Source organism: Falco biarmicus, chromosome 9 (assembly GCF_023638135.1).
Source record: "Falco biarmicus isolate bFalBia1 chromosome 9, bFalBia1.pri, whole genome shotgun sequence".
In the NCBI taxonomy this organism is placed as follows: domain Eukaryota; kingdom Metazoa; phylum Chordata; class Aves; order Falconiformes; family Falconidae; genus Falco; species Falco biarmicus.
This window is the reverse complement of record NC_079296.1, coordinates 2885364-2911429: the sequence shown is the minus strand read 5'-3', so window position 1 is coordinate 2911429 and position 26066 is coordinate 2885364. Positions and strand designations below refer to the sequence as shown.

At 39.8% G+C, this 26066-nt stretch overlaps 1 protein-coding gene across 7 annotated transcripts in view; it reads left to right on the top strand.

Moving 5' to 3' along the window:
* Positions 1-1000: 1000 nt before the first annotated feature.
* Positions 1001-26066, top strand: part of GAPVD1 (GTPase activating protein and VPS9 domains 1) — a 31714-nt gene continuing 6648 nt past the window's right edge. The window contains exons 1-24 of one of the 7 annotated variants that reach the window (XM_056351615.1): positions 1001-1190; positions 1359-1431; positions 1619-1747; positions 7669-7884; positions 8292-9135; positions 10384-10470; positions 11454-11588; positions 11710-11899; positions 13498-13658; positions 14549-14678; positions 15591-15716; positions 16571-16744; positions 17021-17161; positions 17764-17898; positions 18469-18588; positions 19071-19148; positions 19274-19647; positions 20192-20279; positions 21376-21456; positions 22124-22246; positions 22745-22874; positions 23280-23389; positions 24021-24180; positions 24660-24847. In XM_056351615.1, the coding sequence (XP_056207590.1) occupies positions 7700-7884; positions 8292-9135; positions 10384-10470; positions 11454-11588; positions 11710-11899; positions 13498-13658; positions 14549-14678; positions 15591-15716; positions 16571-16744; positions 17021-17161; positions 17764-17898; positions 18469-18588; positions 19071-19148; positions 19274-19647; positions 20192-20279; positions 21376-21456; positions 22124-22246; positions 22745-22874; positions 23280-23389; positions 24021-24180; positions 24660-24847 (3760 nt within the window). In that variant the 5' untranslated portion in view covers positions 1001-1190; positions 1359-1431; positions 1619-1747; positions 7669-7699. Of the gene's footprint in view, positions 1232-1358; positions 1432-1464; positions 1748-3436; positions 4102-7668; positions 7885-8291; positions 9136-10383; positions 10471-11453; positions 11589-11709; positions 11900-13497; positions 13659-14548; positions 14679-15590; positions 15717-16570; positions 16745-17020; positions 17162-17763; positions 17899-18468; positions 18589-19070; positions 19149-19273; positions 19648-20191; positions 20280-21375; positions 21457-22123; positions 22247-22744; positions 22875-23279; positions 23390-24020; positions 24181-24659; positions 24848-26066 lie in introns of those variants that run through there. The other 6 variants (XM_056351614.1, XM_056351617.1, XM_056351616.1 and 3 more) reach the window with 6 other exon arrangements.

Genomic DNA, 26066 nt, shown 5'->3' with positions numbered 1-26066 from the left:
TTGACTTGTGTGTTGCGAGGAGCAGTTACATGTGCTGGGAGTTGTGGTTTTCGTCTCTATCCCTGTCCCTGCAGAATGTTTTGTTGCAAGGTTGTTGCAGTGACTTTACCATGTTCCGTCAGCCTGAGCCTCTTGTTTTCTCATATGGTTGTACCGGGCCCTGTCATGCGTTGGCGAGAGCTGTTTGTTTTCTGAGAATCTTGAAATGCAGGGCAAAGTGAGAATACTTCTGTGCCTGTATTGCAGTCATCACGGCTGAGGCTGGAGCGATGTCTGTTGCTGTTTATAATGAAGCAATCGCTACGCTCAAGACTGGATTGCTCCGTTCTGAGCAACACTTTCGCACTTGGCATAACTTGTGAACGACTTTGCCTGTGCTTTTTTGAACCACTGTAACAGCCAACGCTGACATATCTTACCTGCTTGTCAATGATGTCCTATAGATATGTAGATGTCCTATAGATACATATAGGAGATGTCCTATAGATACGTAGGTGTCCTACAGATACATGTAGCGACGTCCTATAGATACGCAGATATCCTATAAATACATATAGTGATGTCCTATAGATACGTACCAGCTACCTCAATGCCGGTGCGAGGGGGATTGATTTTTCCACACCCAGCCCGGCTCCTCCACCCCTCTGAATTCTCTCGGCAGAGCTTTTCTCTGAATAGGGATGGGGTGAGGAAGGGGCTGAGGTGCTGTTTAGTAGTGAAGGGGGGTGCTCGGTGCTGGGGTTTGGCTGGAGGGGGGGCTCCAGCGCCTGAAGGGGAGGCACGGGCCAGGGCCGAGGGGAGCGGGGGCCGGCGGTGGAGCGGAGCTCCCCGCGCTCCCGCCCTGGCCCCGGCCAAGGGACTACATGTCCCAGGAGCGCGGTCGCCGTCGCCGCCCGCCGCCTGCGCAGTGCCGCGCCGTGCCGCGCCTGGCTCGGGGCCGCAGCGGGAGCCGGGCGGCGGCGGAGCCGGGGCGCTGGCCGGGTACGGGCAGGCTCGTACCCGCCCCCCCCGCCCCCCCCCCCGCCTCTCCACAGCACCGCTTGGCTTCCCCCCCCTTCGCTGTGTTGCAGGGAGGAGGAGGAAGGCGAGGCCAGGCCACCTCGCAGCCCTCCCGCCGGCCCGGGGCCTGACGAAACCCGTCGGTTTTGCAGGGAATCGAGGGGGCAGCGCTGCGGGACCCTGAACCGTGGGTAGGTGGGCTGTTTCTTCCCGTTTTGCTCCCAGGAGGAAGGTTTGAGCAGGGGGGGAAGGCTGGTGCGCGGGGTATGGCGGGGGGTGTGCGTGTGTGTGTGGACCGAGAGAAGTTGGCCCTAAGATTTTTCCTCCAGTGTTTATCTGTGTCTTTTTTTCCCCGTCAGCCGCCTCCGGCCGGAGCCAGCCCTACCTGCCATGTTAGTGCTGGAGAACCGGTAGTTCTGGAGGTTTGTGGAGGTATTTGAAAAATTGCAGCCCTTAGCTGGGCCCTCCATGCTCGGCCGCCGCCGGACTGGGTGACGGGTTGCTGCCCAAGTGACTCGGCGTCAACGTCGCTGCCATCTCCGTCGTGGCTTTTGCGTTAGGCAGTTCTAAAACTTGTAACTCAGCGAGTATCGTGACTTCCCTTTTTTCTTACTAACAGCCCCTTCACGCTGAAGAACTTGATCGAGCGAGTATCTTTCTTGCAAAGTCATGATACCGTGCTCTGAAGGGAGAGAGCCGTTACGATTAAGCTCTCAAACCGAGCATGTGACGCTACACTCACCGATAGGTAAAATGCTATTTTTGTGGATGGTGCAGTTGACCCACAAGCAGAAGCTGCAGTTTAAAGATGATGGAGGGGGGAGAATGGCACAGGCGCTACATGAAAACTGAAATACCGTGCTCTGTAAAAGTAGCAGGATGGTGGTCTTGGGAAGCAGACTTTTAAACTGCTGCTGCTATGGAGGGTTCCAAAATATTTGAGATACTCCACACCAGGGTTTTGGTGTGAGATTTGTCAGGTCCTGGAGGATTTACGCTGTCAGTATGTGCTCTAGCAGCAGTTAGCCTGCATGGTGGCCCGTGGATGGGATGTTTCAGGGTGAGGAAGGGAGCTACTGTCGAGAGAAGGGGCTAGGAACAGGTTGTTTTTGTCAGTTTGAGCAGCTCAGAGTTCTGCACTTCTTCTGACTAGAAGTTTATTAGTGCAACTCCTTACATAAGGGAAACTCCTCTTTCTAGCATCACAAACAATTGGAGTAGATTTTAGCATGGTTATATGCTTTTGTTGATTTTATGCAACACGGTAATACTGTAATGGGTAATTAGTAGCCAGCTGATCCTGTGCATTACTGGTAAGTTCTGTTGAGAGGCATGAGAAATGAGGTGCTCCTTGCACATAGATCTTGCAGGATAGACAGCGTGTTCAACGCTAGTTGTAGAACAGCCACTGGGCAGAAACAAACTTGAGGTATGAGTTTCTTATTAATATTGATTAGATGTTGAACTGTAGCAAATTGAAATGCATTTTGCATGTTGTACACGTGTTTTGAGACGGTGGGTATAAGGTGAGAGTTCAGCAGATAAGTGAGGTTGTGGTGAGCTGTCCTACTGAAAAATGGACTTTTTTAGCTCAACTTTGGGAGATAGGCTGTTAGCTCGTATAAAGAAATAAGACTTGTTAGTTATTACTATAAATACTAATGAAGAAGGAGGTACTGCATCTGAGGTGAATTAGCATGAAAGCTATTTGAGCTTGCTTAGGTATTAATTTTCAGTAAGACAGAGTGATTTCAGTTTTGCCTTGCCCTGCCCTGCCTACGTTAGATCTGCCCTAACTTGCTTTGGAAGTCGAGTCTTGCGTAGCGAGACTCAGGAGGAGCAAATAACCCTGAGCAGGAAACGCTGGAGGAGGAAGAAGTGTCTGGTGTACTAGCAGTATTTACTACTTCACTTAGTCTCTTTTTCTGTCAACTGAATTGCAGAAATATTCAACGGAGATGTCACTTGTTTCTGCATGCTGCAATACAAAGCCACATACTTTTTAAGATTGTAAGATGGAGTTCAGTACCTAAAGATTGAATATAGTGCTTTCCAGGATTTTCAAGCATAGGAAGCAATGTGTCCTGCGTTTGTCAAAGGCATAGATTGTCTGGGGTTCTGAACAAACATGTCATGCTGACAGCAGGGCAAAACACCTTAGATGCTGTCAAGTCCTATGTTGTGGAACATCATGAAGTGAAATTGTTTGGATTGTTGTGCCAAGCTTCTCCTACTGCGTCACAGCTCTCAGTAGGTTAGTAAGTAGTCTTGAAATAACTGACCAAAAATTTGAAATGTTTTCACAGCAAAATGAAATTACTGGGATTGGAAAATAATTTGCACATAGCAGGAGCTGATATCTGTTGTTCCTTCAGCCACAGCAGATTGTTGGATATCTAAATTTCCTAAACTGTCTCCTTTATACAACTACCTACAGACATCTATTATTTCCAGTATGGTGCATGGTAGTCATAAACCAGGTAATTGGGTAATTATGGGCACCTTTTTGTTTACCAGAAACTGATAAGGTAATCTGACAAACAACATTCTGGAATTAGTATCAGTTGAAGCTGCTGCCGCTCACTCTGCTCTAGTGCTGCCTTCTGTGGTGTGTTACCAAATATGTAACTGTGGCTAATTGCTTCTAAAGCTCTTGTCCTGAACACTGGCGCGGAGTGAATGTTGTGTGGTCTGGTCAGAGAATGCAACTGTTGTTCTTTCATACTGATCATGAAGGGAAGAGGTTTTTGGAAAGGGGGGCAGCACATGCTGTGTAGGTGTGTCAGTGGTACAATAGTTTCTTCTTTTAAGACAGCTGCATTAATAGTATCAGTATCTGAAGAAAGTAATAGCACGTGCATCTTGCTTAACTAGGGGGTTTTTGTTTTCTTTACTGTGGTGTAGGTTTTCTTTCGAGCCTGTCTGAAGCCTGCTGAAGTACTGTGTGTATTAAACTACCCGCTTGACATCTCTAGTGTTCTGAAATGTCTGCCAGAAACTTAAGGTGAAGACAAAGTTGCTCGCTATACTTGTGCAACTTCAGAATAATTCATTCGTAAAAACTGCTAAATGAGAGTAAATGAGGTGGTCCTCTTCACAGAGGTATATTTCAGTAGCAGTCACTAGCAATCACATTACTCTAATTTTTATGAAGGATTGTAAAGATGGGGAAACTGCTGATCCCTTTTTCCTGTGCATAGGGTAAAAACTGCTGTCGTGCAGTTGACTTCCTGCAGATCGACAGGAAAATCCTGTGGATTTTTATCATTCTTGACTTAAGTGGTAGTTATTAACCTGCTGTGGTTCAGTTCCAAATCAGTTCTCTTGCTTTCATTAGTTCTGTTGCTCTACAGTAGAGATCAGGTAAGATGGACACATGGGTAGTGGCCAATTGATAGGATGTTATGAAGTAGTCATGGGACCAGTATATTTAGAAGTGCAGATGCAGGTAATGGTAGTCTTTGGAGCCTTGTTTTGTACAGGGCCTGAAGTTCATGGTGGCAATTAGTTTACAGAAAGTCAAAATGCACAGCACTGTGCAACTTCTCACAGTTACTCGGTGCTTCGGTGTCTCTGTTTAATGGCTGTGATGCTCTGTTGTAAGGAGATGTGTAAATCACTTGTATGTTAGGTGGTAACTTCACTTTCTGAGTATGTGTGAGGCCCATACTGTCTTTGTGGGTGTTTTTTAGGTGGCATTGCAAATGGTACAGTATTGTTTTGCAGTAGTCTGACATTTTCTGCTCTTCTGTTGTTCATTTTGTTTGCTGGACAGGTGGATTATATGCATGCTTATTAGGACTCTGACCTGTATGGGAGTCTTATTTGCTTTCTGAGTATTAACTGATTTTTATATATTATTTTTTTTTTTTACTTGTCAGTAGCTCCAGAAAAGGTTACCAGCAATTTAATGGCTATTTTGATAATCACAATTTAACAGAAAAAGTATATTGTTTCCGCTTTGTCTCTCTTGCTGACTGGAGTTTGCTCCCACCTGTGGGCGAGGGGAGAAAGAACAGTCTTTCCGCAGAGGCTGAAAGCTGTCAGAGTGCTTAGCCCTTCCCTGATGCTGAAAACATCTTCTCTAGTAACAGAAAAAAAAAAAAAAAAAAAAAAAAGTGAAACAGAGAAATCACTTCTAGGTATGTAAGACACCTCAGAAGCTGTTTAATCAGCTTGTCTACTGTTAAATGTGTTTGTAACGAGTGACACAAAAATAGAAACTTGTTTTGAAATTTGGCAAGGCAAAAGCATAGGGACACAGGCGAAATCAAAAGGCTGTTCATAGGGGGGTACCCCATGTGGGTCCTCTATTCCTTCCCAAAACTTGCTTACAAGCAGGAGAGCCGCTTGGACTAACTCTCTGTCCAGAAATGCGGAGCCTGTGGGTGGCCACCTTAAAATGGGAAATGCCAACTAAAACTGTTAAGGCTTGATAAACTACGAGCAACTGTTAAGAACTGCCTTACAGCAGAAAGCATCTGAAAAGACAGAAGATAGTTCTGCACATCTTGTGCATGTGTATTTTTATGGATGCAACTTCTTTTTCTTGCTGGTATCAATAGTTCATAGTCTGATAACTAGCTACTACTGTGTTTGCAGGCAGTGTCAAGTTTAATGCCAGGGTTTTTTTTGCAAGCCCTTAAATTCTGGGGCTAAAAATAAATTTGTTGCAAGAAGTTGTTATTTGTTTCTGGAAGAACTTTGGCAGTAATGTCAGTGTTTCTTTTTCTAATCATTTCTCTGAGACTGTCCCAGTTAAAAATGTCTAAATCAGTGTATCCTTCAAGTTCCTTGCTTGATCTCATCTTTGGATGTATGAGCTGTAGCCACTGATTAGAGTGGCTGGATTTTTTTTGTTTGGGTTTTGGGTTGGTTTTTTTGAGTGTGTTGTTTTTGGGGTTTTGGGTTTTGTTTTTGAGAGCGCATTAGATACACAGTTGTCTGTATCTGCTAGGAAGGGTCTTTAAACCATCAGGTGTAATAAGACTGCAATATTTCATGCATAAAGACTTGTGACAGCATCTCTTTTCGTCTCTGCTAGGGTTTTGGTTGTGGGGTTAAAACTACAGATGAAAGAACTTACACACACAAGGAGCAGTGATGGCTGTCAGTGCGCCTGGTTATCAGGCTTTCTCCACACACTGAAAAAAACCCAACAAATGTAAAACCTGTGCCTAATTAGGGAGCTAATCTGTATTCTTCAGAGAAGATCATCTCCTGCTAGGCTGGGCAGTGAACCACAGATCTTTAAAACACTAAAGGGCAGAGCATTAGGCTGGTGTATGGTACATTATTTGTGGTTTCTCAAGGATGGATTAAATGGTTTTGTGAAGCAAGGCTTCTGTAGAGTTGCTGCAGGTTGTGGGAAGTAAGTTTTACATTTAACTGTAGTATGGCTTTGAGGGGTTCATCACCAGATCCTGTGACAGCTCTGACCTGTGTCCATTACCAATATAACTGACAGACAGCTGTTATAGACAATATCTGGATCAAACCCTTTTTCTTCCCAAATTAACTAGTATGACTGTTAGTTCTGGTGGGGAAGAAGACATAAAGCAGTTTATCATTAATTCCATGGAAACATAGTCTGATCTGCATGATTCTGCCCCTTCCCTTGTTACCATTAACACAGTTGATGTGTTTTTTTTCTTCTGTAGAGTTAATTTTTAGATGGATTAGCTCCTTGAACTTGTTTTGAATGGTGTGGTACTCTTGGTTTATCTAACTGGTAACCAAGATGTTTTCTAATTATGAAGTTAGAGCTGATGTTAGATTGAGACATAACAGTAGTTTGTGTAGATTTTCGTTCCTGATGTGCTATGAAAGCCCACAGTTGTTTCAGTTTTTCTGTCTTTAAAACAATATTTTTTGATCATAGTCCAAAGAAATATTCTTCTGAATTGAAATATTTGAGGATTTTTTTTCTGAATGAATTCTACTGTTGAGCAAAGTCTTCAGCTATATTTCCAACTTCTGCCTTATCTGGGTGTTGATAAGTCTTGATTTTATAATATCTTTTAAAATCGGTAATATTATTATTTTTATTTTTTTTAGCAGAAAAGACCAATATTGGGAGCTTGGTGTTTTTTATGCACAGGTTAGAGAGGGCATTTGTTTTAACAGGCCAGAGATAACTGTACTTGGATAGGGCTGTGTTATGTGGACATGCTTTCAGGCAAAGTATTAAGTACAGAAATCTTTTTGCCAATTCACAAGACAGTGAGTTGGAATGGGACTCCTCTTCATCTCCCTGAGCTGGTCACCTAAGCTGTAGCCAGGGCCACATCTCTCCAAGTAATAGCCAGTTTCTTACCTTGTGTATTGGAGGCATGGTGCAGGAGTTTTGTAGCGCTGTACTGTATTACTATTTCAGTTCATGAGTGTGAGTTGAAAATACCATTTGCAGGTGTCCCTGATGTGCTGACAGAACAAGGGGTTAATGAAGTTGGTAATTAGGAAACTTTGCATTAAGAAAGAGTGGCTCAGTCATTAAGTGGGTGGGCTGTGGATTTGAGAGAAGGTATTACTATGCTGACATGGAAGGGGCATCAGCAGTATTTGCTGCTAAGTGTGAGTTTATGACCTGCTTATTGCTTCATTGGGGCTGGCAGAACTTATTCCCTACCTGTTGAAATTCACCAGTTTCTTTTTCTTTCTTCTTTTTAGTGAGTACTGTGTAACCCACTCGCTGCCCAAGATGGTGAAGCTAGATATACACACGCTGGCTCATCACCTCAAGCAGGAACGGCTGTATGTAAACTCAGAAAAGCAACTTATTCAAAGGCTCAATGCAGATGTATTGAAGACAGCTGAAAAGCTGTACCGCACGGCATGGATTTCCAAGCAGCAAAGGATTAACTTGGACAGACTTATCATAACAAGGTGACTTGGGAGGGTGGGGTGGTACTGGGAAGAACAAGCTCCTAAACCTCTGTGAATTGCAGCAAATCCATCAGATTTTTTACACTTAGTATCTGAAGTCCTTTGCTGTACTAATCATAAAAATAGTAAGGTTTTAAAGCAAATCTCAACTAGGGGATCTGACTCACCTGAAAGTTATTTGTTGGCTGTTTAAGCTACCTTTTTTTTTTTCATATATGTGTTTGGCTTCTGTTTGTCATTTATGGGAACAAACTCTTCTTATTCCTGAATTTGCAAATCATTTTTATTAACTGTATGTAAAGACTTTTTTCCTTGGTGGTAGTCTTGTTAATAGATTGACCATGTAACATCTTTTATGAAGTTTGCTTGAGATTTACTTAAAACTGTTTCAATGTTTTTCTTTGAAGTGCTGAAGCTTCTCCTGCTGAATGTTGCCAGCATGCTAAAATCTTGGAGGACACGCAGTTTGTGGACGGATATAAGCAGTTGGGATTTCAGGAGACTGCTTATGGAGAATTCCTAAACAGATTGAGAGAGAACCCTAGGCTTATTGCATCCTGTCTGGTTGCTGGAGAGAAGCTCAACCAGGACAACACTCAGAGCGTCATTCACACGGTCTTCACCTCCATTTATGGCAACTGCATCATGCAGGAGGATGAGAGCTACCTCCTCCAGGTCCTCCGGTACTTGATTGAATTTGAACTCAAGGAAAGTGACAACCCTAGGCGGCTGTTGAGACGAGGCACCTGTGCGTTCAGCATCTTATTCAAACTCTTCTCTGAAGGACTCTTTTCTGCAAAACTTTTTCTTACTGCAACTTTACATGAGCCAATCATGCAGCTTCTGGTCGAAGATGAAGACCACTTGGAAACTGATCCAAACAAATTAATTGAGAGATTCTCCCCAGTACAACAGGAAAAGTTGTTTGGAGAAAAAGGCACAGAAAAGTTCAAGCAAAGAGTCCAAGAGATGGTTGACTCTAATGAGGCCAAGCTGGTGACCTTGGTGAACAAATTCATTGGCTATCTCAAACAAAACACGTACTGTTTTCCTCACAGCTTGAGATGGATTGTGTCACAAATGTACAAAACGCTGTCGTGTGTAGACAGGCTGGAGGTTGGGGAGGTCAGAGCAATGTGCACAGATCTTCTTCTAGCGTGTTTCATCTGTCCTGCAATTGTTAACCCAGAACAGTATGGGATAATTTCTGATGCTCCTATAAATGAGGTGGCAAGATTTAATCTGATGCAGGTATGACTCACTTTAAAGTAGTCTTACAAGAAATGTTCTTGACCTTTTTTTTCCACTTTCTAGTGGATGTTACTACAGTAAAGGTACTGTCCCTCTTACCTAACGGTGAATGCTAACAAAATATTTGTGTTAATCGTTGTTGAAAAAGCATGCTCTAAAGTTTGTTTGCTTAAAATATTGGCTTAAAAATTGATAGCGCATATTCCTTTATCTCTTAGAGGAGTTGCGAATGTATTTTAAAAGCTATTATAAGGGATGGAAACTGAAGTCTAAAAGTGATTGTAAGATGAATTCTGGAATGTGTGAAAAGGAATGTTGTGCTGTTCTCGCTTGTGTTAAATATTATGTCAGGTGTTGCACAAAATAATGAAATATTTTGCTGAAAGAACCTTGTTGCCTGGCAGTAATGACCAGTGTTTCTGGTGGGTGGCTATCTGCCCTTTCATTAAACCTTAGAGTATTCCCCAGTCCTCATGGCAAATTTTTGTCTTTGTGCAAGTACTTGGGCAATTTAATGACAGTATGTAGACGTGTAGTCTGAAGGTATTAAGCAACACCTGTCTGAGAATATTCCCCGCACAAGTAACAAAGCCTGCTTTTTAATGTTGTCTATAAACTGGACAGTGAGGACACTGAGTGTTTCTCACAGTATAATCATTCTAGTGACTTTTACTGACTAGACTGTTACTTGCCAGTGTTTTTCTGAAATACGTTAGCAATCCTCTCCTGTATCACTGCCTGCATGTTGTAGCAGAGCTTGCAGATGGTGACTCTTTAAAACTGAAAGTTGTTGTGCAGTTGAAGATTAATAAGGATTATATACTCTGAAAAAAGGGTTAACCCTTTCGCTATTTTTTTTCCTCCAGCATATTCTTAGTAAAATACATACAGCCTTTAAAAGTCTCTGAGTTTAAGATGACCTAGATTCAACTCAATTCTGGTGTATTGTAAAAACAAAACACACTTTGTTCCTGGGAAGGGGGGAGGTATGTATGCTCATAGCATATTGGGTGTGCAGATTTTCTTGTTAAATGCAATGACTCCTTTTTTTGATAAAGTTTCTTGCATTTTTTTCTGCCCTGAAAGCAAGTACAAGACTCTGTCCACTCAATCAAAAGTATTTATTGGAGTATTAATTAGGAAAAGAATAAGAACTGAGGAGTTTTTTTAACTATTTTTTTTTTATAATCAGGTCTATCATGATGTTGGTTTGAAATGCTTATTCTTCATACTTCTTTTTCATTTCAGGTTGGGAGACTTCTGCAGCAATTGGCAATGACAGGTTCTGAAGAGGGAGATCCACGCATGAAGAGCAACCTTGCTAAATTTGACAAGGTAAGAATCCAGGCTAAAAAAAGCTATGGCTCCTGTGTGTACTTCATTCTTTTGCACGCTCTTTTTTTCAGACATTGCAAAGGACTTACTAAGTGTTTAACTTCCAAGTTATATGTACTGAAAAGCAGATTAAATCCTGCACAAAGCTGGGAACAAAATCTTAAGTACTAGAATTAAGGGTCAGGGATTCTTGCTTCCACCCTTACATAACACTTCTTAAAAGAAAATTACAAAAAAGAAATTGAAGGAAGTTACCTTTTAAACTGAAATGCTGAATTACCATCTCTGTTTTTTTCCGCTGAACCTAAAGAAAACACTTTGATCTGAAGACAACTTTTGTATGAAATCTGGTTTAACACCAGGTAATTTGTTAGTACAAGTAACTTGTTTTCCTTTTTTGCGTAGTTTTGCTTTTTTTGTTCAGCTTTTCCTTTGTTAGTATGAATAGTCCATAGCAATACTGAAATCAGCTTCATCAGAGGAACAGTGAAGCTAATGATCTGTGATGTATTATCTTATGTTTAAAAACCTGCTGATTTGCTTGTGTAACTTCCAGGTTTCTGATGATTATAATTGTTACACAGTCATCATACAAAGTTACATGTTTATTATATAAGTAACATTAAATCAGGTTAGAAAGTGGTATTGTGTGTTGCTTCCCTGTTTCACTTTTAGTCTGCACTCACCAGATTCTTCAGGAAGGGGCAGTGTAATTGCCATAAAACACTTTCATTTTTTAAAAAATTGTAAGGCGACACTTCTGCATTCAAAAGTGTTACTTACTTAAAAGGAACGAAGGAAACACTAAAACTAACTGCATGCTTTCCTTGCTTGCTCTTCAGTGATTTTAATGATACATGGTATTTTATCTTAAGATTTTAAAAGTAGGAAGCAAAACTGATATTGTTATGTAAGCTACTTAACTCTTGTTGTAACTTCTAGTAGATGGTCTGTCATTCAAAAACTGTTTATTCTCTTTGCAGAGCTGTGTTGCTGCTTTCCTGGACGTAGTTATTGATGGGCGTGCAGTTGAAACTCCTCCAATGTCTTCTGTTAACCTGCTGGAGGGATTGAGTAGAACAGTGGTTTACATGACATACAGCCAGCTAACTACTCTGGTAATATCATGAGGTCTTAAAAAGAAGTAGTATAAACTTGACGCCATATGTTTACAGATAGGGTAAACACAGCTGATAGTTTACCCTGCCATTCTTACCAACACTAATTGTACATTTTTAGGTTGGCTTTATGCGGAATGTAATGTCAAGTGATCAACTTAAGGAAGATCGGATGGCTTTGGAAAACTTGCTGGCAAACTTACCCCAGAACAAACCAGGGAAAAGCAGCAGCCTTGAAATGACTCCATATAATACCCCACAACTTTCTCCTGCAACTACTCCAGCTAACAAAAAAAATCGATTACCAATAGGTAAGGAGAGCAAGCAGACTTCTTGCATGATTTCTGATACCTTGGTAGATTTCCTGTGCTGTTATTTCAGTCGTCTCTTGGGGCTATTCTTGGACTACACCTTCAGTTCCTACTTTTTCTCTGTAGGTGGTGAAGGATTTTCTTTTGCATAGAAAGCCAGGTAACTTCCTTACTTTCTGATGCAAGTATGGTGAGCTTCATCACTCTCTGTTGAACTTGAGAAAAATGCTGGAGTGTTTGGTAGCCATGTTACATGCAGTGGTGATGAAGGGAAAATTTGAAGATGGGAAGCAGATCAAGGAGGGAAGATTGTTTAGAAAAGTGGTAAGATAGAAGTGATGACATTTAATTAGTGGGATAGAGTAAGTTTTAAATTGTTGTGTCTTGGAAGAGAGCAAATGCGGAAGAGGATGAAAAAGGAAGAGCAGAACTTTTAGAATATGTGCTGAGAAGAAGAGCTTTCTTCTTTCTCCATTACTTGCCCAGTCTAATTCCAATTGTTAGTATATCGTACTGCAATTTGATGTTGTTTGCAGTTTTGTCCTTTTTTTGAAGAGGATTTCCAGGTCTTGAACTTGTCCATTTCAGTAATATTTTTTTTTAAAATAGGAAGTGTGGTACACTCCTTTGGCGTATGTTTACATGAATGTGACCACAGGGGATATTTTTGTTTGTTTGAGAGATTTGGTGTTAGTGTGCAACAGGGTGAAAATATGTAGAGCTCACTAAGTGGCAAAAACCCCCACGAAACTAACCCCAAACCAAACCTATCCCATGTTGTTTTAACTCTGCTTCTGAATGGTTCTGGTCTTATGCCTATGAAGTAGTGGCACAACAGCATTTATTTTATGATACAAAGTAGGTTTTGCTCAAATTTTTTATTTCTTTTGTTTCATTTTAATGCTTTCGAAATCCAGGACAGCAATTGGCAGCCATTACTGCCTGGGATACTTCTGCAACCAATCTTTCAGCTCATATAACTCTAGTAACCCCTTTTGGTGGGTAATGCCCTCTTTCCATTCTTCTCTGTGAAATGTGTAACACATGACTTAAGCATGCCTTTGGTTTACTTTGGCAATCAGGGGAATATGAGGCTACCTGAAAAGACTAACAAAGGGTTGCAAAATCATCAAAGTAAACCACCTGATGTTGAATTGTGTGTCTGGGGTTTGAGACATCTGTTAGAATAAGATTTTCCTGCTTTTTAGGAGAAAAAAAAATTCTAAACAAATTAAGAGTTTTAAACCACAGAAACCTAGACTTTTTTAATTGGTAACAAACCTCTTAATTTTCTCATATATTTTATTAAAGGTCTTTCTGTGATTGGAGTACACTGAACTTGTGTATGCACACAGGACATAGTATACCTTGTTTCTCTAAACTTTTATGTTGAAAGTTTGCTTTTTCACAGTGTAGTACTCAAATTTAAACAGCAGTTCCATCTGTCAATGTTCAATATGTCTGCATTTTGTAAGTTTATTTAGTATGCACATTCCTAGTTCAAAAATTGCAGTTCTGTATTTGCATTGTATTATCTTTTTTTCCTCCTTAAACAAGGAAAAGCTTTCTAATGTTGGTATTTCAAAATATTTTCTTAGCAACTCGCAGCAGAAGTAGATCAAATATTCTAATGGATCAGCACGGAGATCATGAAGGATCCTCCCAGGAGACTATCCCAGAAGTTCAGCCAGAAGAAGTGCTGGTGATTTCTTTGGGAACAGGTCCACAGATTACTCCAGGAATGATGTCAGAAAATGAGGTATGCAGAAATTTTGAAAAGTACAGATATTTTGAAAAGTACAGCTTCTGTGTCCTCTAATAACAGAACAATGAATTTGTGACGCTAAGTTTTGGTAATAAATCTAGCACGGGAATGAAAATCCTTGCCTTATTTTACTGAACTTGAGGCTTGTAACTTTCAAATTTTGTTTTGTTAGATTTTTTTTTCCTCACTTTGTATGTCGGCAAGGTGTGAAAAGCAGTATATTAAGACAGGAAAAATGAACCTGGCAGATTTATGAAGAGGCTTTGTCATCTAGCATGCCTCAGAGCAAACCTGGGCTGTTGTTTCTGAGCCTGAAGAAGCTGACTCAATTATCTCTCTGCATATTTTGTCCTTTGGATCAAGTGGTGCAGGTGAATGACAGAACTGGAACACTGATCCCGATGTTTTTGGCAGCTCAGACTTGAAACGCACAGGCCCAGCCTCTTGTGAGGGTGGAGCTGTGGTCACGTTGCCGTGAATGTTTTCAGACTTAGTTGCTTAGGGTAAGGCAGCCTCTTCTTTCACCAGCTGTAGCACAGCTTCTGCTTTCATCTTTGGTGCCTTGCCTGATAGTTTGGATTATCTCCTTTTGCAGCCTCGTAATGATCAGTTTCCATGTTATATTAGTCTGCTGGGGTGAAGAGAGAGCTGGTGGCTCCATTATTATCAGGACTTGCCTTATGTTCACGTCTTGGTTACATTTTCTCCAGCCTCTAACTTTGGACATAGCTGTCTTTTTTCAAGTGGAGTGCTAGATATTTGATTGTGCCATTAACTTCTAGTGAAAGCAGTGCAAAAAATGTGTCCAGTGTTTTGTTGGCTATTTAATTATACGAAAAATAGACTATTTTAAGGAAGACTTGTTTCTTTCTCCTGCTCCCCAGGTCTTAAATATGCAGCTTGCAGATGGTGGGCAAGGAGATGTCCCTGTTGATGAAAACAAACTCCATGGTAAACCTGATAAAACCTTGCGCTTTTCCCTCTGCAGTGATAATCTGGAAGGAATATCTGAAGGTGAAGGGCTACTTAAGTCTTGAAGAAGTTTTGTGCTTCCCCCCCTCCTTTTTTTCCCCCTTTTATAAAAGGAACTTCTGTTAAATACAGCATGTCATCTTTGGCATTTTGGAGACTGTGCTGTTTTACCCTGAGAGCCTGTCTTTCCTCTTAGCCATTCAAAGAAAAAAGCCTGGAGCTAAATTTTGACCTGCAAAGGCCTAACTGAGTCTGAGAATTAGGAGTGAAAAACCTAAGTGTATTTAGAAAGACAGAGGGATTTTATTTTATTTTTTTTAAACTTTTTTTAAAACTTATGTGCAGCACTAATTACTAAGATAATCTAACATAACTGTAAACTTCGACTTCTCAGACTTATTTTTCATCGTGTTTTAATAAGCTATTACATATCTCAGAATAATTCCTGACTCTGGACAACTCCTTTATATGAACCTCAGACACAACAAAGCACAGGTTCATGTGTGGTATCGGAGAGATTTGTACAGATCGCTCAGCATGCATTATTTTGTATAACTTCCATAACTTAGTTTTTGCTCACGCTCTCCTCAAAATAAGAAAACAAATTAATAGACAAGTAAACAAATTACTGGCAAAGACTTTATTGATGTTTTAGTTACATTAAAATATGGTAATGGTGAAATTCCAGTCATTTCTGGTAATGTATTTGTAGATTATTATAATTAGTATAGTACTGTTAAACATGAGAAGAGCAATTCACAGTGCAGGTTAAGTATCTGCAGAATAGGGATCACGAATAGAGAAAATACGCATTAGCTCATCAATTAGTATTTTATATTGGAACTGCTACTTTGTTTCTTTTCATCTTTCTGGTAATTGTGTCCTGTGTTGTTAATGCTTTTTATTTAGGAACTATTATTCAAATCAGATTTACAGTAAAATCTGTTTTCACAGGTCCTTCAAATCGCTCCAACTCTGTGTCATCTTTGGATTTAGAAGGGGAGTCTGTGTCAGAGCTTGGCGCAGGCCCCTCTGGGAGCAATGGTGTTGAAGCTCTGCAACTGTTAGAGCACGAACAAGGCAGGTGCAAATTCTCTGATACAAGTGCCTGAGGTGCTGTAGATGATAAACCTGAAGTCCTGTGGAAAAAAGTTGAAAAATTGACTAGTTCAGAAAAAAATAAGTAAAAGTTTTCCTTGTGCAACCACTCTTGCATTTATTTATGGTTTTGGTTTGTTGTTTGGATCTTTTTTTTCCCAAAAAATATTTCTTGTACAATTCAGTTGTTAGGAAAGAAATCACATGGGATTTTGAGGCTTAAGTCCTTTATAGGAAACTGCTCATAATGTTTTGCTTGATACCAAGTTTTTTCCTTCAGGGAATAGGGTGGTCTGGATTAGAGTAGTCTTAAAGCATCTGGGTATCTTCCTGTTTAATATATATTTGTCAAATGCTGGAACAGGTTGCCCAAAGATGTGGTGTTGCCAGCCTGCAGATATTCAAAGCATGAGTGGGCATGACCATGAGCAACCTGCTATCATCGACCCTGTTCTGTGCAGGGGGTTTGGGCTTGAATGATCTCTGGAGGCCTCAGCTTTTCTCTGATAAGTTCTTACAGGAGTTGTATGATTTTCTCAATAGTGAGCTAAGTTTTCTTCATTTTGTCTGTCAATTTGGTTGATAGGTCACCATGTGTATTTTAAGATTTTACTTCTTATGTCTCAAATACGCTTAAAAACTGTTTTAAGGCACATCTCTTGAATAGTGTACTGGTGCTTTACGGGCCTTACTTGAAAACACTCTTATCTGACAGAATTAGGGGGTTGTTTTGTTTGTTTGGGTTTTTTCCCCTGTAATGTACTCTTACAGATTTTCAATCCAAAGTAATTGGAGAAGCCCTTCAAAAAATTGAGAATTTTTTTATTTTTATATAGCCACAACTCAGGATAATCTTGATGACAAGCTCCGTAAATTTGAAATCCGTGATATGATGGGCTTGACTGATGACAGAGATATATCAGAAACTGTGAGTGAAACTTGGAGTACAGATGTCTTGGGAAGTGACTTTGATCCAAATATCGATGAAGATCGTTTGCAAGAAATAGCAGGTAACTCGGTGGTACATCTGGTATGTTAAAATGCTTCACGCTTGCATTAAAATAATGAGGCCGCAGAGCCCTCCTGTCTCTAAATGTTTTTTCATTGATTAAACTGGAACTTTTCTGTAGGAGGATTTTGTGTGCATGACCTGGATTGTATTTAGTTGCTCATTTCTATCTTTTCAACATTGCCTTTCATGATTGCTTTATTAAGGACGCTTCAAATGTGATCATATTTTTCAGGAAGCCTATATCTAGCTATATGCCTCGGCTTTACTTTTGCAGGTGCAGCTGCAGAGAACATGCTAGGCAGCTTGCTGTGTTTACCAGGTTCAGGATCCGTGTTGCTTGATCCCTGCACAGGTTCAACCATATCAGAAACCACAAGTGAGGCATGGAGTGTGGAAGTATTGCCAAGTGATTCAGGTCAGAATTGTGCAGGTTTTGCTTATTTCTTTAGCGTGAAACAAGACTCTTCCAGAGGCATATAATGCAAAACCACAGCCTCTTCCTTTCTTTCTTTGAGAAATTATTTTCTTAGGGTTAAGTTAGTGTTTGTGAATACTTCCAATATTAAAAGGACAAACTGTTCTGAAGCAGAGAGAAGTTGCGAGAGACATACTGTTACTTGAGAAATTCTTAAGTGCCAAAAAGGGAGAGAAGGGATTGCAAAGCAGACTTCTGTTTGCTTTCCTTCCCTGTGATACTAAGTAGGGCTATCTAGGAGCACAGTTTACTTTGGTTAGTGAAGATTTGACTGGATACTGTTGCATTTAAGAAATACAGTACTTAAAAAAGTAAAAACTTCTTAGAATGCTTGAGCAGATAGAGCATTGCTACCTGTGCAGAGTCCTGCATTCTGTATAAAAGAATATAAGAAAAATCTTGCTGAAGTGTTTGAGTTAGCTTAGAACTTAATGCACTGAATCAACACATGCCCCACTTCCTTCTGTATGTGAATGTTAAGGGAGCGTGGCATTGAGTAATGATACTTTTTCTCTCTACTCTCTATTGTCTCCCTTTTGTAGAGGCCCCAGACTTAAAACAGGAGGAAAGACTACAAGAACTGGAAAGCTGTTCTGGGCTGGGTAGCACATCTGATGACACAGATGTAAGGGAGGTCAGTTCTCGACCCAGTACACCAGGCCTCAGCGTTGTATCAGGTGTGTTTAATTGTCTCTGAAAAGTCTCTGCTCTATTAGAACATGATCAACATCTGCTTTGCTGCACTTGCTGTAGTTACACATCGTTCCACTCATATAATAACTTTCTGCACTTGTTCTGGAATTTTTAAAGCAGTAATACTTTGTTCATCTTACAGAAAAAATAAAAAAGGTGGCAGAGCGTTGAATACTCCATGCTGCAGTAGCAATTGTTAGCAGTGGAGTACTGATTTGGAAGAAACTCCTAACATTCAGTTTTATTATCACAACTTTTTTTTTAAGCAAAGCAGCATATATCTACTTTAGGTTGTAGTTTTCTGCAAAGTATTTAACAGAGTGGAGTGTCTTTCTGATGCCCATTGTTAAAGCGTATTATGACTACGTTAAAACAGTCGAAGATGTAGAGCAGAAATGTTATTTTAGGAGTATATAAATTCGTAATGTCTCTAGGTGCTACTGTGAGTTAAGACTAGATTCTTACAGTGTTCACCAAATGTTTTAACAGCTTCAGCATTTTGCTTCCTTTTTCTCTGAAAGACTATTACAGATGCTTCTTTTGTTGTGTGTAAGGTATTAGTGCAACATCTGAAGATATTCCTAATAAGATTGAGGATCTGAGGTCCGAATGTAGCTCTGACTTTGGGGGAAAAGATTCTGTGACAAGTCCTGACATGGATGAAACGGCCCACGGTAAGTAAATTACCTGTGAATGAGAATTAGAATCTCTGATAACTGAAGTTTCACAAATGACATTTGTAGAATCCTTATATTGTACAGTTTCTCCCAATTTCAAATTTCTGGTGGCTAAGCTTAACATTTTCCTTATTTGCTAGCACTGTATCTGTTTGACAAAGAGACTCGAGTACTTTATAGTACTGGAACTTCAGTACTAGATCTAAGATCCCCTTTTCCTACTTCAGTTTGAGTACATTGATCATCCTCTTACATTTTGGAATTGGTCTGCTGCTCATGTTTTCCCACTTTTTGTGATGCAATTCTTTTATCATTTCGGCATATTACAGAGAACTTTCTGTGTAAGAGTATCTTTAAAAATATTTTGCAATTTGTGTTTTGTAAACTTTTGCTGCTGAAGGCTGTTTTTCCAATGTCTCTTATGTTGTAGGTAGTTCTTAATAGAGTACTAAATGTTTCCCCTCCTCCCCATATTTCAGGAGCCAGTCACTTGACATCTCCTCCTTCTCAGACAGATTCGTTGCTTGCATTGTTTGACCCGCTGTCATCAAATGATGGTAAGTTGTAAAGAATAAGCTTTTTTTATTAAATGAGCATTTTCAATGCTTCTATGTTAGTACCAGCTAATTTTGAAGAATCTTTAAAGAAATGTGTGTGGCTTCTTTTATGCTTATGACCGCAGGTGTATTGGCTGTAGTAAGGCCTAAAGTACACTACGCCAGACCCTCTCATCCACCACCAGATCCACCAATCTTGGAAGGAGCTATGGGAGGTAATGAGGCCCGATTACCAAACTTTGGGTCTCACAGTTTAATTCCAACTGATTTAGAAGCATTCAAGCAGAGGCATTCTTATCCAGAGAGGCTAGTCCGCAGTAGGAGTTCAGATATAGTATCATCAGTTCGGAGACCTATGAGTGATCCTGGGTGGAACAGACGTCCTGGCAATGAGGAGAGGGAGCTTCCTATGCCGACCACCAACACTGGAGCAGCTGTTCTGGTGGCTGCATCTCAGTCATCATCCTCATCTCCCAGCAAAGACTCCTCTAGGGGAGAGGTAAGGCTTCTATCAATCTCTCTTTTTTTTTTTTTTTTTTTTTTTTTTTTTTTTTTTTTTTTTTCCTAGCATGCTCACTATGCCAGGAAGCTGGTATTAAATGTGTTTAGCCAAGGAATTACGGTGCACTTCTATTTACCTTTTAAATGTTGGCCAGTAACGTTTTACAAGCTAAAGCTACAGATGGTCAGAGTGGCTTAAATTATTCTGGCTTTTCTCAAGTTTACTGGATGAGCTTTATTTGATTTGGTGGGACTGCAGAAATAAATTTGTTATAGTGCTCAAATTTAACATACTGCAGCATCCCATCCTGAAAAGCAATTTTCTTTAAAAAAGAAATAAGTGACGTCTTAAGTTTCTTCAGGTGTTGCATTTACAGGCTGCCCTCTTCAGGAGGGATATTTCTAACTTAATCTGCTGTGGCTTTCTGTGCTCTGCTGTAGTTCTGTTTTTACAGTCAATGTAGCAAAACCTGACATGAAGGAGAAATTTTGACTTTACACTTGATATGGTAAATGCTCAAATGTAGACTGCCATTCTACAGATTGAGGAACGGAAAGACAGTGATGATGAGAAGTCTGACAGAAACAAGCCCTGGTGGAGGAAACGTTTTGTGTCTGCCATGCCCAAAGGTAGGGTCATGTCTGTCTGGTTGCAGTACTTTAGTAAGAGTGCATGCTGCCTTTATTGTATCTTTAGGCACTTCTATGGAAAATGTTTACAGTTTCACTTTGAAAAGCTGACCAGACTGACTTAAATCTGTTACAGGGTAACAGCTCTCCTTTTAATTTTAAGAACTAAAGGTTTCTTATCTATAAAATTCAAGTGTTGCAGTAAAGAGAGAATTACTGAAATACAAAATATGCAGTGCCTATAAAGAGGTGTGTAAGCTGAAAGGAATTTCGTTAGGCGTTATGTTATCTTAAGCATTTGTTAACTTTGGAATCCTTAGGTAAGGCTAGTCATTTCATAGTTGTGTGGTATTGACTTCATCGCAGCTTCATAGCAAGCTAGTCTTAATTCCCAACGGATGGTAGTGTGCTAGTTGAAGGATATTGATAACTTAGGATATCTCTTGTTACACGGCATGAGTGGAATTAGACTTTGGCTATTTATGAAGTAAAGCTTGTTCAAGATACTTGGCTTTCATGCTGTGAATAATGTCAACTGAGGATGGAACAATGGGTGCAATATTAGATATTCTTGCCTATTTTTAAAACAGACTTTCAGTTAGAAAAGAACCAATGTAACCCTTGCAGTCTCTGTGTGACTTTAGATAGTGTTATCATATTTTAATACCACTTTGCTTTTCCATTTCACAAGGTGCTGTCTTTGCATCTTCTTCCTGAGCTTACTAGAGGGAATGAGTGGCCTGAAAAGATCCGTGCCCTTGTGACCAATATTTGAGTTAGGGCTATTGTCTAAACTAAAGTATAGATAAATATGTAAATAAAAACGGGAGGCTACCTGACTCCCTTGGCTAGTAGTTGCCTAGAGTGTACTGTACCTGGAAGCAAAACTGTTCTGCCTGGCTCATGGTGGCATGTCTGTTAAAGGTAGAGCTTACTACATATGATGACAGTACAGTGCTGTTCCACCCCATAGATTGGTTATGCTTTCATTGAAGTTTATTTGATGACAGGCTTCTGTATTAGCCAGTTTCTTAAAGTTTCTTCAATCTGGCCATTATCTCAGAATAGTCTTTGATCGGATACCTTGCATTTTCAGCTCCTATTCCATTTAGAAAGAAAGAAAAACAAGAAAAGGACAAAGATGACATGGTGCCTGACAGGTACTCAGCACTTCAAGGTATGTGAATAATACCATCATAGTAATCTTCTCTCATAACATGCCCTCTAGAGTTCCAGAGTGCCCACCAGGTATCTATTTACAGAAAGGTATATGCTGTTGTAGTTAGTGTTTCCAACTGGCTTTCTGAATATGAAAGTGGGTAAGGACTTTTTTCTTGACTTAAAAGACTGTTTTTAAATTGTCATGCTTCTGTCAATATGTGTAGTACTGGATTCTCTACTCAAGTCTTCACTTTTTTTTTTTTTTCTTTCTCATGATAAAGCTCATGTCCTTATCATAGCTGAGCTGTTAGGATAGCTGCAGGCACGTTCCTGTAATAATTGCTTAAGTGCCAAGTTAAACATGATTTGAACCTGGGTGTTTAGTTTTCTGTTTGCCTAATAATTTCTAGAAGTCTTCAAATATACAAGAACCATTTGTGTATACAGTATAAATATGCTAAGGATCTGGCTTTATTTGTTCACTTAAACTGTGCTGGTTTTTTCTTTCTGCTTTTGCTTCAGACTTTATAAATATGTTTGAATTGTGGCTGCATGGAACACAAGCAGCTATTTGTTTGATGCAGCTAAAAACAGAGTCCAAATGTGTAGGTCTAAATTTTTGTGTTTGCATTCAGTTGGCACAATACAAGGTTAACTCCTGTTGTTTTTAATGGCCTTTTCAGATGATCCCAGCCCAAGGCTCAATGCACAGGCGCAAGCTGCAGAGGACATTCTGGACAAATACAGGAATGCAATTAAGCGAACCAGTCCTAGTGAAGGAGCCATAGTAAACTATGACAGTGCAGGTGAGAACCTGGCTTTTGTAGCCATCACCAGCATAGTTTCTCCTCCTTAAAGATAAAACCACTTCAGTATTCTAGACCAATGTTATTACTAACAGCTGAACAATGTGAGCTCTAAACCAGGGACATTGTGTCAAATAATCTGTGGAACAATCCCTCAGAGGCTGGGAATTAAATCAGTATTCCCAAGGACAGCTCTTTCATATTGCCGTTGAGGTGGCTGTTTGTTAATAGCACATCACTTACCTTTTTTTGTGTTGGTTTTTTTTTTAATGGATACTGAAGAAGTATATTATCTTCCAAAACTGATGCAGTTTCTTCTTTGTGACTTGTAGATTGTGTATTTTTAATACTTTTTTCACTTATCCAGAACAAGTTTTATTTGCTGTCTCCGTTCCCTCCCTGACCTTAGAATAACCAGAAGAGCAGAGAGAATATGAGTCTAGTTTCTTCTTCTGACTCCTCTCTTCAAGTGTAATGTTGTTTTTTTCATTTCCATAGAGGCTATTGGGGATGGTGAGAGTATGCATGACTCTCCACGTGATGAGGCTTTACAAAACATGTCTGCAGACGATCTCCCAGACTCTGCAAGTCAAGTAGCACAGCCACAAAGTTCTGCTTTCTCCTATAGGTAAATATATTTGCAGGTTTAATCTTACCCACAAAGTAGAATTAAAAGCTGAAGCCATGTGATTAGCTCCCACAAAAATCTTAATATGGGTCAATTGTAAACTTTTACATGCTTTTAGTCTTAAGCATCTCAAACTGTTGTATTTCCACTGGTAAAGAGGGAATTTTGTAACCTGAGAGGACAGAGCAGTTCAGTGTTTAGGAAAATTCCTGTGAAATTGGTCTAGGTGCTATATCAAGAGAACTGATGTTCTGAAGTCACAACAACACTGGTATATTAAAATAATGTTAAATAACTTTTACACAGTATTTAAAAAAACAAAACCAAAGAAACAAATACCAAAGACTGCTTATTGAAGAAGCAGCCCTTGCAGCAACTGTTAAGAAAATATTTTTCCTCTTTAAGGGATGCGAAGAAGAAATTGAGATTGGCTCTTTGTTCAGCAGATTCTGTTGCCTTCCCGATGCTGACACATTCAACAAGGAATGGTCTACCAGACCACACAGACCCTGAAGGTAAATGTTCTTTATACATACAGATATTTTGTATTGTGTGTGGCTTTTCTTTTCCCCATCTAATGGCACTCTTACTGCACCATTTATGGTAAACTTCTGTTTGCATAGATACAGAAGGCATAGGCTGCCTTTTGCCCCCCAGTATGTTTTCTTTCTTACTCCATGAACAAACCTGCCAACAAAATCTGGTCTAATTTTTTTGTAATGAAATATCTTGGATATAGTGCAGGTAGAGCCTGTAACTATAGAATAGACTTCTAAAATGCTTGTACTGTTGGGAGTTGTGCTACAGTACTAATAGAGTAACTTCAATGATTTACTGAGTCTTTATGTTGACTTAGTATATGTCTTGCGTTTGTATCCCTGCATTCCTTCTAGGTTTATTTGCGGACAAGTGAATTTGTCACCTTACCTGGTCCTCTTCACGTTTTAGAATGGTTCTAAATAAGATATTGGTGTGAAAATGTATCCCTTGATAGCTGGAAAATTCAAAAAGACTTACTAAACTGTTTTTAAAATAACATTTATTACCTAAGGTACAAAAGTTTTGTTTTGAACTGTTACATTTTCTATATTTAAAACCAATGCCTACATCTCTTTTCCATAATAATTTTCCTTTGTTCTTTATTAGATAATGAAATTGTGTGCTTCTTAAAAGTTCAGCTAGCTGAAGCTATTAACCTCCAGGACAAGAACTTGATGGCCCAGCTGCAGGAGACAATGCGATGTGTAAGCCGCTTTGATAACAGGACCTGTCGAAAGCTGCTGGCATCTATTGCAGAGGACTATAGGTAGTTTGTTCAGTATCTTACTGTTAATGGGTTTCCAAATGCATATATTTATTCACTAGTAGATTGGGAAGATCCCTTTTGGTTTAAATCGTGCTTTACCAAATCAGGTTATTACATCTCTGCTTCCCCACAAAATGATGGAATTGTCTCATCTATCTGAAAATGGCTTAAAAAAGCTTGGACCTTAAGTCGGTCCAGATAGTAACAAACTCTGGTTAAATAAATTTGTGGGTAATGTTCAATTCTAACACACAAGAGATGCTGTGTGGAACTTGCTTTAGTCTGGCATTCAGGAGTGCTGCAAGGGCAGTGAATTCAGTCAGAGAAATCTGTGTAAGGCAGAACTTCCTAATTCAGGCATTATCTTTGCTTTACAAACAACAGGTTGAAGATTCCTCTGACACTACAACTTAACTGTATGTGAAGCTCTTAGTCTCTATCTTTATTATGAATCTAGTGTAAAGTACTCTCTATTTTAGGAAAAGAGCTCCGTATATCGCTTATTTAACTCGATGTCGCCAAGGCCTGCAAACGACACAAGCACACTTGGAAAGGCTGTTGCAGAGAGTTCTGCGAGATAAAGAAGTGGCAAACAGATACTTCACTACAGTATGCGTGAGGCTACTGCTGGAAAGCAAAGAAAAGAAAATAAGGGAATTTATTCAAGGTAAGATTAATGCAGACTGTGAAATGTTTATATTCTTCTACTCCATATTTAAATGCTGCCTTGGGTTGATGTTTTAATGCAACTTCTGGTCTAAGGAGCAGATTCCTAAATAGGCTTTCATTTCAGCTGGTGAATTAATGGCTCAAATAGACAGATTTCTGTGACTTAACAGTATGTTGTGGCAGCTGAGCCATGGTAACTGTCTGCATTTTTCATGGAGTAAGAGAATGAAGGTAATTTGACCTCACTTGGCCTAAAAAGTTATGCTAAATCATATTGTCTAGCATCTGCCCCATGGAAGAAGCATGAATAACATTAATTATTTTAGATCTACTGATAAATGATAAGTTAAGTCGCAGCACTCAGTCCTCAGTATGGAGCTTGTGGTTGCACCTTAGAAGATATGGGGAATAATAGTAGTGTGAATCAAATGATTCAAAAATCAAAAGATTCAAAAATACCATAGCATAAGGGATAGCAGCACCAGGAGGACAACAGTCTCAAAGCAGAGTGATTAAAACAAACTGTTTCTTTGTTCTCTATATACATAGCTGACTTAATGAAGTACATAAGAAATTTGGAGTCAGTTCTTGCTCCCAGAGCATATAGTGCTGGATATTAAATGTGTCTGAATAGGCTGGAATTAATATGAGAACTTGTATATACTGGGATTCAATTTCTGGTAAAAAGATTCAGTGACCCAGGAAAGAGTTAAAGGCCTTTCTATGGACGGAGGGGAGACAGCTATTTCTGGATGATACCAAAGAGAAATTGGCAACTGTGGCGTTCAGGCTGCTGGCATCTGTGAGTGGCAGTTGTCTTCTAGTGCAGAGTGCTATAAATATGAAGCCGATGAATACCAGTGATTAGGTCAACACTCATTCTGTAGTTTGTAGATAAATATGAGTGGTGCAGCTATGCATACTTGATAAAGGTAGGGGTAGGAAATGGTACAGGTTGTTTTTCCTGGTATCTTCTGCTACTCCCCCTTTCAGCATCTAACAACTTTGCATGTGCTGGTTCTTACCAGCGACTCTTCTAGTGATGTTCTGGGTGTTACCTCTGTCGGTGGCTGGGAAGAAGGTATGAGAACTGGTACTGCAGAGTAGGTGATTAACACCGAATCAAGTAGAGTATTTTGACCATATGCTTTGCTAAATGTGTTCTATGTGCTTTTCCTTTAATTCCTCCATTTACTTCAAGTGTTCCTGCTCATATT